The sequence below is a fragment of the Wolffia australiana genome, chromosome 5 (genome assembly GCF_029677425.1).
Source record: "Wolffia australiana isolate 7733 chromosome 5, ASM2967742v1".
In the NCBI taxonomy this organism is placed as follows: Eukaryota; Viridiplantae; Streptophyta; class Magnoliopsida; order Alismatales; family Araceae; genus Wolffia; species Wolffia australiana.
In genome coordinates, this window is record NC_135839.1 from 16861575 (window position 1) to 16874470 (window position 12896).

Consider the following 12896-nt stretch of genomic DNA (forward strand, 5'->3'; position numbering starts at 1 on the left):
ATGAACCAAAATACCTTAGATTATGGAGATTTAAGCTTATATTTTTCAAGGGTAATAGAGAAACTGGTGCGCTAAAATTTCAAATTTATGACATCTTTTAAGCATTAAAGGAGGTGGATTGTCATAAAAAGGAATAAAACTGTGGAAGACAAGAAAGGATACAGAAATATTTTTTTACATATATTTATATACATATATATCATATGGCTTCTTTCAAAACCTTTGAACTTTTGTGAAAATAAAGATGAATGGATGGACTCTCCAACTCCAAACTAATACAAATTATATGAAAATTGCTTCTGCCCGATCTAGTGTTTTTCTAAAGTTTAAAATTTTTGGTTGGAAATATTTTTTTCGAGATACCAAACAGGACATACCATGGCATAACTTATTTTGTTGGTAAATACCCAAGTCTTTCCATGTGAGTATGTTTAGTTGAGAAGATGATTCCAAAAAACTAAGCCTTTGGTATGACAACATGATGAATGAATAGATTATTAGGTCAAAACCAACAGTTCATCACCCACTAAAAAAACAAAGAGGAGATAATTCGTTTCGCAAGTTATTTATTGAATTACGTGGGTGGCCGCATAAACGAATTGGAAAACCTACAACTTGATAACTTGAAATTGGTGAGAAAACATTATCCTTATCAGTTCCCTGTTGTCTTATATGGCCTTAATTGAGATGAAACTAAATCAAGCTCATAACATAGGACTTTAACTGGAATAATAACGACATTAACTAAATGATGAATAAATAACTTGTGCACATATCGTATACATAATTTCTCGATTACTCGAGGGAGAGGAATTGAGCTGTTCATCGATCTAGCCTTTTGATCTATCCACATAATCTTGGGAACATGAAATATTTTTGTTGACCTTGAAGAGTCATTGTCGTTATGCCGTCCTAATTGCATCAGGAGTTGAGAGGACCACAGGGGAGAAGGAAAGACAAGGACGAGGAATCTGAAAAATTCTGGCCTGGGTGAATTTCATTTAGGGCATTTTCCTATTTATACGAAGTATTAATTTCTCATAAAACAACTAAACTATAAGTATATCTTCCCACATCATGAAAACGATTTATGTGTACCCTATAGGGCCATGTATGAATATAGTTAATGACTCTAATGTCCCAATAACCTTTGTTGGCCTTTCAAATAATTGATTACAGATCAATTTAAATGAATTGAGAGGTTGAGTTTCCTTCCTAAGGGATGAGAAGCTGCACCTCGTGTACTATAAGAAACAAATAAGTGGATTGAAACACTCATGAAATACTTCTGTTGTTTGTCATTGCTTATGTATAGTCCCTCATTTACTTGGTTATCCCAATATGACTAAGGATATGACCAATTGTCATACCCTAATTGGTCATCCAAGTTAGTGTTAACACATTTGAAAAACATAAGAGACTGTTTAGAATCACATAATCCTTCCTTGATTTGTATATTCTTGTACCAAGGCAAACAATCCTATGTTAACCGCTCAATCTTATTTCTAAACTTGTTGTTTCACCTGAACTGATAATTTTGGAATTTTATTATTTGGAACTCATAGGTCAAAGTCCAGCCATCTGTTCACAAGCTGTCTTTGCCATCTCTAGTCTAGTGAACACTAGCACAATGCTGATGTGCATAAACCTGATCAACAGCTTGGGCAATAAACTTCAGGATTCATACAAATAAATTTAATGAAATATTTTTGCCAAAGAGCACCCACTATCTATCCTTAGTGTCTCTGCACTAATCATTATGTGATCAGCTATACTCATCATTTGAGTGAGGTTAGATAGTGAGATTTCACTTACTGCGATGATGTATTGATGGGCTTCATCATAAGCATCACACATGCATCATAATGTACATTTTGTATCAAAGTATGTTGAATGAGACAGGGAATGGGTGATTGGCTTGTTGGGCACCTATATTTCCATAATTCCCTATTTTCAGCATAGAAATAAGTGTAATTCTGTGGCGCATCAAACAATTATTTCTAATAACTCAAAAATCATTGCATCATGTTTGAATAGCCTACAATTTAGAGAGAAATGCATTATCAAAGGATGTTGGGAGCCATGAAAATTATGATTCTAATTTCAGAATAAGAAGACATAGAATAATATTTTTTAAATAGTGCTGTTGAAAAAGAACTTAAATATTGTGCCAAATGTGGGGAAATGGTGAAAAAGTACCCAACATAAAAGAGAATTTGTGGCAGACCTGATTTTGTCTCCAATTTAGGGTATAAATCCTCTAACTGCACTGGTCGGTATATTCCCAATCATATTAGCCAACGTGTAAGAACTGCACTAGGGCTGGATGATTGATGATAAATCATAATTGCATATGCACAAGTTGGAATGGAATGGTTGTCCAGGCCAGTCATTCCTTAGTCATCCATTCAAAGGGTTTGGTTTTATCTCTACAAACATCCATCCAAATTCATCTTTGTCACCATTGTATCACCAATCCCATTTAGTCATGTAAATGTGTACCACCAGCCCCATCAGTCCCATCCTGGATGATTGTGCATTATAATTGTAGCCACATTTGTCATCATCATTGACAGACCATTGCCATCTTGATGTGGACATCATCTTCGTTAATGAAAATTGAAATTGTCTTCAATGACAGTTTTCTTCGTCATTGACGAGACACTTCCATCGACATTGCTCAGTATCTTAGAAATAGTTGTCATCAAGAATATTCATAGTAACATACAACAGTCATCTTCGTCGTTGATGATACTTCTATTGCCTGTGTCTGTCATACTCTTAGTGACAGTCATCATCGACAAACAGCCATTGTTCACATCGGTGACAGTCCTTGCCCATGACGAGGACAGTCATGGTCCTCATCAACGACACTTCCATTGTCGCTACAGGGGTGGTCATCATCATTGTCGTAGTCATTGTCCTCATGGACGACACTTCCATGGAGGCTGTAGGTAACCATCTTGGAGATAGTGATTGTCATTGGATGCACTTATTGTAGAATAAATAGGTCTCAGCTTTGAATATATTGTACAATAGACAATTCATACCGTAGAAAATGCTTCATCGAAATTTAAATTTGTTTTGACTTTTCCCCACTGCTCCGATCTTCAGTCATCCGTCATCTCCCCTCGTCCGTCTGTCAGTCATGTTCAGACATCAGTCATCCTTCGACCGGTTTGACAGATACCGGCTTGGTCAAGCCCCTCTTTCCGCATTGACGCGATGGTGGGGGGATGGCACACGCCAACAAATGCGTGGAGGCAAATGGCAGTACAATTGGAAACAATAACATGGCTCTCAAAAACATCAAGGATGAAGCTGTCGTATCGTATCTGCGAGTGAATTCTCTGGTGGGAAGGTGTGCTGATCTGTCGCTCATGCGCGACAAGGAACCAGTCGCGTGAAGAAACAAACCGCCAGCGAAGGTGCATTAGACGACAGATTATCGTGTTTTTTGCTCTGCAATGGGCCTCATCTCCTTTCCACCGAGCAACTGGATCGTCCGCCGAGCGATTGGCATCCATCGCCGTAGCAAGTTTTCATCCCGCGAGCAGTGGCTCGTATATACATTTTCATCTTGGCTTATCCCAATTGACAATCTGGCAAAGTTGATGTCTGACATCGACCTGCCGCAGAAGGGAGAGACGCCATGATTTCCTTCGACTTCAGAAGATGATCCAAACGCACTGGGAATTATACATCGAGATTCCTCGTCTGTGCTTCCCTTACTGAATGGCCCGTGGGGCGCTACAGCCAGCATTTCCGACGTGAGGGAGACGAAGTCAAAAGACTGCATATCGCTCCACCGCTTCTTAAAGATGATATCCGATAGGATAATCCGGTGCATGCGCTTGTGAAACCCATCGTAGCCCTTTGGCAACAGAAACTCCTCATTACTCTTCCTGTCTGAGCTTCTCTTGCACGTAAAAGCCGACGGATCGTCTGACCCTCCGGTAACCCTCTCTACGTACAGCCTGGTCGTATCTTCTTCCTCCAGCAACTCTTCTGGAACAGCCCTATCGTGGAACAAAGATCGAGAACTTGTTGAATACTTGAAGAGAGTGGCGTCCTCGGCCTCTACCTTGCAGCGGCACAGAGGGCAGCAAGAGTGAATCTGTAGCCATTTGTCGACGCAACTTTTATGGAAAGCATGCTTGCATTTGGGTAGCAACCGCAGAATCTCGGCGTCCTCGAACCCGGACAAGCAGATGGAGCACTCGAGTCCCTCCCTTGGCCCTTTCAGGAACGAAAACTGAAAGAAAGGAAGAGACTCGATCGTTGTCTTGTCCAGCCCAGAGAAACGAGGCGGCGGCAAGTCGTCAAATACGCGCTGCCGCTCGTTTTCTCCATCAATGCCGTAGAGTTCAGCTTCCGTTCTATGACAGAATTTGGTGCATACGAGGAGAAAAGAGGTGAGAGAAAAGACGGTCAAGAAAACTGCAATCACGATCAACAGGCTTGGCTGCAAAGCAAATGAAAGTTTCTGCTGGAGGTCCTCGGATGGTGTTGGCTGTGCGGCGCCGCAGGAGGAGCTCAAGAGGAGGGTCAAGAATGAGAGAAGGAGAGGTAAATTCATCGCCGGAGAAAGCTTCCGACGAGGAAAGAAGACCGATAGCGTTCTTCCACGGAGAGAATTGCAGCTTAAGTTAAGGAAATTAGGATTATTTTATGTAGCTGTGGTCAAGGGAGTGGTAGTGCCGCCAGATTCCTCATTTCCTTGACCGTGTTACCCAGCGATGTTGACCCATTCGTCTCTTACCCTTCTGCATTGGGGTTTCAGCGACGTGAAAGAAGAAACCGCCCTCTGTGAAATTGCTCTTTAGAATCTGTAAAGAAAAGGCGTTCAATTATTGGGTCCAGGAGAATCTACAACGGCATCAGCATCCACCGACCACGAGAAGTCCGACCTAAGATTGGAATTCGGTCAGACCGGACCGAACGGGACCGTCGGTCAGCCTTTTCAGGGCTGACCGAACCTTCCCGTCCGGGTCCGGTTCGCACGTCAACCGGACCGATGAGTGGCCCTCTCTCTCACCCTCTCTCCCGTCTCTTTCTCTCGCTCTCGCTCACTCTTCCTCCTCTTTCCTTCTCGTTCTCTCTCTCTCGCGCGTCGTGTCTCCCTCTCTCCTGCTCGTCCTCTCTCCCCCCCTCCTTCTAAGTTCTCTCTCCCTCTCTCCCAGTCGTTCTCTCTCTCTCTCGCTCTCACCCTCCCTCCCGCTAGTTCTCTCCCTCTCTCTCTTTCTCGCTCTCTCTCTCTTTCTCTCCCTCTCTCCCCCTCTCTCTTTCTCTCTCTCTCCCCCTCTCTCTTTCCCGTTCTCTCTCTCCCCCCTTCTCCCGTAGTTCCGGTCTCACTCTCCCTTTTGTTCGCTCTCCCTGCCTCCCTCCCTCTCACCCTCTCCCCCGCTCTCACTCTTTTCCTCTCTCTCTATCTCTCTCTCTCGCTCTCTCTCTCACTCTCTCTCTCGCTCTCTCTCTCTCTCTCTCTCTCTCTTCTCTCTCGTTCGTCCTCTCTCCCTCTCTCCCGCTATTTCTCTAGCCCTCTCTCTCTGTACCGTAGTTCTTAAACATCTGAAACTTCCAAATGTGCAAAAATAAATCACATCCAGTAATTATCATATAATGTGATTACATGAGTTACGTATATGTAACATTCGGAAGGTGAAAGCTGCATATTTGAAAGATTTGCTGATAAATATTTACTCATTCGTGGTTCAAGTGGAATTATAAATATGTACGAACTCATTATTTTCTGAAACATTGATATCATATTTGTGATTACTAGATGACAGATTCCTCACTCTTTATTGGATTTACGTCATTAGATTGGTCAACCCTTGAACCATGAATACTTAGGGAGAAGGTAATGTGAACTATTTTATCACTGCAAAGGAGTTTCTCGCATTCAAAGTTGTACCGGGAAATTTATCCATATTTTAGTATATAAATTAGCTTATTCGTTTATACTGATGTTTCAAAGTTTTTACTTCCCAAATCTATGTATACGATACATCTTTTTGTTTTTAAGGACTTTCATTTGAATAATCTATTTACACGTGGGGTGTGAGAGTGAATAATTTGATCACATTTACAGTTTCTGTGTTAGGTCACTCCTCATTACAGAGTTATCTCCTAAATAATATCATGGATATGAAAGTCAAGGAAACATCATATTATGAGTTGTCTGGCCACCTGCCACTTACTATATATTCCATATTTTATGAGATGATCTTTTCTTCATGGGTATTTTATATTATTTTCTTAAATACTTGGCTATTTCATTCACTGGTTGATCGAGAGTGATTGATTAATCAAAATAATTTTCACCAAAATACTAACCCTTTGTATGATGAAGTCTATAGGAATATGTATGAGAAACAAGATAAAATGGATTAAATGATAGCTAAAATGATCATAATGTTTCTAGAATTCAAGAAGGAAAAAGGAGCGAATGAGAGAACAAAACAAATCCAGAGCGGACCTCAAACAAAAAGGAAAAATGGACACAAGTGTATTCCCTATTCAGGAAACAGGTCAACACCCAACTCAACCTCAAACTAGTCCTAGGAATTTACCTTTGATTGAAAGTCATAGTTTATCTCTGAATAATCATGAAACCATGCATGCAATTTCTAAATTAAGAAATGGAAAAGTCTTGCCTGATGTTTCTGAAATACATAGAGAAGAAGTAGAAGTAACCCATGAAGAATAGATGATCCTACTAACATAAAACCAAATCCAAAAGAGTACGTTCCACCTATTACTTTCCCTGATGCTTTGAAAAAATTCTTATGATAAATATAATCCTCTTGATCAAAGTAGTGATTGTCCGTCCAATATCCATCTGATATCTGGTATTGGACATTCGGTGTCCGATATCCAGAAAAAAATGGGACGGTGTCTGATATCGGATATCGGACCATGTCTGTCCATTAGGTAAAGATGGATATCAGAGACGGATATCGGCTGGGTAGGGACGAGACAGATATTGGATTTCAATGTCCAGATATCGGAACCAGTATCCGGATATCGATATCCGATATCAACAGCAAAATCGATATTTATCATCTGCTTAGATACTCTATGTAAACAACGCCATATGTTTTAAACATGTCTTATACCTCGTTTAATATATAGAGCTTATACTTTTGATTTTTTTCCATATGGGATTACAGGATTCAGAGTTTAACATTAACTCCGGATCCTATTGTCCCATATGGAAGAAAACAAAAATTACAAGCTATATATATTAAACGAGATAGGAAATCTATTAAATGCGGTAATATTATTTTAATAAATAATTACTACATTATTAGTCCGTAAATGCATAAGATATTTTATTAATTACATATATTTAACAAACAGTTTGCTGGTTCAATAAATAGAGTTTAAAATTTCTAATTTCTTCCATATGGGACAGAAGAATTCGAAGTTTAATGTTAAACTCCAAATCCTGTGATCCCATATGGAGGAAAAAAAGTATGGACTGTATATATTCAATGAGCTTTATTATAAATTAGAAAGTTCTCTTCTTAACTGCTGGCCCACGTAAATCTTCTCCAACCATTGTACTATGACAATTAATTATATTTTTAAACAATATTCAAAGTTGGATATCAAAATCGGATATCCGATATCGTCATCCTCCCCCTTAGAGGGTGACGGATGATGATATCAAGATAGATATCAATATCGGATATTGTTGCTGTAGCAACCGATATCTGATATCGATATCTGACATCCGGATATCGGGTAAGATGGATATTGAAAATTTCCTTTTCTGGTATCCGATACAGCATCCGTCCTGATACCGCAATCCCATAGTGGTATCGGGACGGGCGAGCACTAGATCAAAGTCTTCTCGAGATTTTTAAGCAATTAATTATCAATATTCCATTGATTGAGAAATATAAAATATTTCCTTGTATGCTAAATTTCTGAAAAATATGTGCACTCCTAGTCAAAAACACAAAATAATTCAATTATCTGCAAATGTTAGTTTTGTACAAAATCTTTCATAAAAATGTAGGGATTCAAAAGCTCCCCTAATCACACGTGAGATAGGAGGAATTATTTTTTTGAAATCATTACTTGATTCAAGAACTAGAGTTAATATTTTGCTAAAATCCTTATATGATAAATTCAAGTTTGTCCTTAAAATACAACACTTTTTTTTCCCAACTAATTTCATCATTGCTTATATGAAGGTGACAGAAGATCTTAGACATTCATGTACCATTTTAGCTCGACCCTTCTTGGCTACAACTAGGGCAGACACAGATTGGAAAAAGGAAATGGTAGAACTTAAGGTTGGAAAGGATAAAGTTGAAATAAATATATCTAGTTGATGAAATATCCAAAAGAATCTTCTGAATATTTTTGTTTTCTTGATGTCTTAGTTCATACTAAATACATTTCTTCGTGTACATCATCTGAAGAGTTTTCTGATTCCTCATCAAACTATATAGAATGATGTTTATTCCCTTGAAGTGAAGATTGATTTTTTCAAATTGCTTTTATCAACTTTATATTATCCATTTTTAGGATTAAACAATGGCTGTTCGGTGATTGTCTCATCATCCTTGTCTTCACATTAAGAAAATGAATTACTAAGCATGCGTAGAAAATATAAATCTGCAATTACATGGTCTATTTCAGATATTGAGTGCATTCTTGCATCCACATGCATTCATAGAGTTTTTACTGATGCAAATGCTAAACCCCTTAGAGAATTTCAAAGAAAATAAAATACCATCATGCTTGTTGTACTTAGAAAATAAATATTAAAATGTTTAGAAGCTGAATTTATTTACTCAATTTCTGATAGTCCTTGGACAGGTCTGCTACATGTAATCCCTAAGAAAACAGGAATCACTGTAACTATAAATGATCAAGGGGAAGAAATTCAAACAAGACTGCCAGCTAGTTGGGTAATATGCATTGATTATAGAAAACTCAAGGCGGTCACAAAAAAATCACTATAAACTACCCTGATCAGATATTTGAGAAATTAGCAGGAAAAAACTAATTCTGTTTTCTAGATGGATGTTGAGAATACAATCTAATACAAAATTTTCACTATGTAATGCACTCCAAAGATAAAGAAAAAATCAAAATTATTTGCCCATTTGGAACTATTTCATTTAGAAGAATACCATTTGCACAAACTAAATTTTAAAGATACATTACTGTCTTGTTTTCAAAACTAGTTGGAGATAGTCTAGACATTTTCATGCATGATTTTTCTGTTTTGGTCAAAATATTGATGCATGGTTGGCTAAGTTAGGGAAGGTTTTGCTGATACGCATGGAGAGACGGCTAGTACTCTATTGGAGAAAAATCCCACTTCATGGTCCAACAGAGAATAGTATTGGGAAACATATGTTCAGAAGCTGTGGTTAGGAGGTGAACAAGGCCAAACTGGAGGTGGTCCAGAACCTTCCACTAACCATCAACACCAAGGAAATTAGACGGTTCCTAGGCCACATATGTTTCAGCAGGCGGTGAATTAAGGATTTTGCTAAATTATCTAAACTGTTGCCTTACTTCTTGGGTAAAATTTTGTAGCTTATTATTTATCCATATTAAGTGTTAGTAACCCAATTATGATTGTTGAAACCTTTCCCTATGAGAATATCCTTAAGATTAGCACTAGAAAAACTCCCAAGTTTTCACACATAGTGAATTATTTAGCTTCAGGGAGAACCCCGAAGGATTGTACAAAGCAAGAAAAGATAACTTTATGATAGAGGTCCAATATTATTTTTAGGAAGATTCCAAACTAAATTTAGGGGTTGATTAAATTTTGAGCAAAATGTGTCCCACAACATCAACATAGAAATATGTTAGAATTATGTCCTTTATCTTTTTTTGATGGATAGTTGGCATAAAAATTACTGCTTCAAAGGTTTCTGAATGTGGGTTCTTTTGGCCTATGTTATTTCGAGACATGTTATTTTTTGCAAAGTTATCTATAATGCCAATCCATGATCAATCTAAAAAGGAATGATGACATGCCCTTAAGACCAATATAGAAATTGAAAATTTTGATTAATGGGGTATAGATTTTATGGGACGCTTTCCACCATCTTTTGCTCATGAGGATATATCAATAGCTGTGGATTATGTGTCCAATTGGTTTGAGGCAATTCCCACTTGGCAAAATGATCATAAAGTAGTAGTGAAAATTTTGACTCAGTACATTTTCTCATGATTCTGATGTCCAAGTGCAACAACTAGTAATGGTGGATCCCATTTTAATAATTCTCATTTCGGATTTTTACCTAAGAGGTATGTAGTACATCATAAAATGACCACTCTGTTCCATCCTCTAGATAATGGCAAAATTGAAGTCAGTAATATAGAGATCAAGAATATTATAAAAAAGGTAGTATGATCGGATGGTAAAGATTAGAGTTTCGAGATTGAACATCTAGCTTATTGGGCCATTAAGAAGTTAAATCTCGCCATGGAAGATGCATGAAATTTTTTTCTGTTGCAGCTTTATGGACTCCAACAGTTAAGACATGAAGCATATGTGAATTAAGTAATTTATAAAGAAAAATCAAGGCCTTTCATGGTAGCAAGCTAAATAGAAGAAATTCTATGGAACTTATTATGGCTTTAGAACTTTCATTTGAAATTTTTTCCAAGGAATCTTAGGAGAATATGTGATGGAACATTTATTATCATTAAAATTTTTGATTATCGAGGTTTTGATTTTAGATCTAAGGACAAGTCAACAGTTAAAATTAAATGGACAAATATTGAAACCATGTCTGCAAACCAAAAATGCCTCAACCTATGGAAGTTACAATAGACCTTGACGATGACCAGGGATTTAATCTTGAATTATCAAACTCCGTTGATTTCATAGATTTGATTCTCAACATATTTTGTTCACTTTTAAAACATTTTTTGAATAATTGGGTAGTCAACTAGCCATTTTATCCCATTAACTGTCTTTCTAGAAATCTTTGGTTTAACAAGAGACTAATAAGGAGGACGCAAGCATACTGCACACAAGAATCCAAGACAATACAGTAACATCAACTAAATGGGCAAAAGAATCAGAGTTTGACATTTCTTCTCCGATAATTAGGTGCAAACACAGATTTTTAGTGGGGGGTTGAAGATTGTGAGTGATTTATAATTCATGAATCCATTCAAGTTGGGGGCTAAATTTATTTTCTCAAAACGTCCACTATTTGTTTCAAATATCTTCATCAAATTAACCTAACCTCACTTTGGAAAGTCGATCTACTTTAAGTCCAAGAAGTATGGGCATAGAAGTTAGGCTCTTGTAGCTGATTGAGTACACCTCTTGATAGTATGGGCCATGATTTTAGATGTATGATCTTCTCCTGAATTGTTAGGATATCTGGTAGGGTAAGGAACAGACATGAAAATCAAAAGGTTCAAGTATTATTTTCCTAGGTTGAGTGCGGAGTGAACTACCCATCTTTCCCCTTTCTACTAGTTGAATCTATTGAAATGTTAGCAAAGTCCATTAATTGGAATGTTGCTTGGGTTAGAGGTGATCATTTCTTCAAGGCTTATGGCACTGGATCACGTTTTCTTGAACCACCTTAAGCTATATATGAAATACATATATGAATCCTCTTTACCCAATCTCCTAGCCTTTATTATACCATATCAACCATTATTGCTTGTCCCATAATACCTAATTACTTGTGATACACTTTAGTCCCGTAATTTTCTCCTCTATCCCTTTTGTGGTATGATTCATTCGTGATATATTTTCACTGTTATCCTTCCCTATGTTTTTATATGTATCTTCTCTTTCTATCTGATCATTTTCTTAATAGCATAAGATGAAGTATCCATGGCATGTACTCACTTGATCAACACCCCTTAGTTTATAAAGCTTTCAATTTTTCACCCCTGTTTAAAAAACAAAGATATAAAGTGAAAACAAAGAGGATAAAAATTTTACATGGGGTTTCTTGTTCTAGAAGGATATATGTTCATTAGTGCGAGGAATTATTGATCATTACAATCATCATTTCATGCTTAAGTGGACATGCATCTATGTAGTCCACCATTTTGAAAATTGTCCTTTATCATCATTTTCTCTACACCTTCTGTTGTATTATAAGTATTGCTTATCCATTTGATATCCCTTACCTACTGTTACCTGTTCTTTTGAGCCATACACCATTTTCTTCTTTCTTTACCATTAGTGAGATAGAAGCTTCACCATCCATATTTCATTGATACACAATTGATAATTTGTGCTTTAACAAGATGATAAGAATGTTCATTTTTTACATTCAATAAGCACAAAGGTCAGTAGAGAATTCTAAAGGTTAAGTAGGCATTAAAATAAGAGATGGAAATAGATAGGAAGGAAAGAGAGAGCATCACCTTGATTATATATCACGTCTGAGGAGAAATACACTTCCCTCCTAATGATCACCAAATCTTTAGAAACCATGAGGGAGTTCATCATTTGTATTCTAGCAGTTCATGGTAATTCTAATACTTTAAGGTACACTGGATATCAGTAACACTTCATGCCCAAGTTTCTAGGATCACAAGGTGAGTGAACAATCCAATGATAGTTCGATGCCATTGATGAGGAACTAACAATGAATTAAGTTGGCAGATGGAGTCTGATAATCCAAAAAAATTTAGGTTATTTCTGGGAAATTTATGTTTTTTATGCACTAAAATAATTATAAATGCATATGATCAACAATTGAATGATTAAACATATTTCTAAAGTGATATTCTGATTTGTGGATTTAATCATATTTTTAAGGATCTTTCTGACATCATATTCTATAAGAACTTACTTTTCGGATTTGGAATAAATGTTTAATAAAATTTTGAACTTAACTTCAGGGATATATGAAATTTCTAAGTCAATATAT

General features: G+C 37.1%; 1 protein-coding gene across 1 annotated transcript; it reads right to left on the bottom strand.

The window, feature by feature from the left end:
* Positions 1-3272: 3272 nt before the first annotated feature.
* Positions 3273-4625, bottom strand: LOC144703557 (putative RING-H2 finger protein ATL12). The gene has a single exon (XM_078575748.1). The coding sequence runs from the start codon at positions 4577-4579 to the stop codon at positions 3446-3448; it is 1134 nt and encodes a 377-aa protein (XP_078431874.1). The 5' UTR covers positions 4580-4625; the 3' UTR covers positions 3273-3445.
* Positions 4626-12896: the final 8271 nt, after the last annotated feature.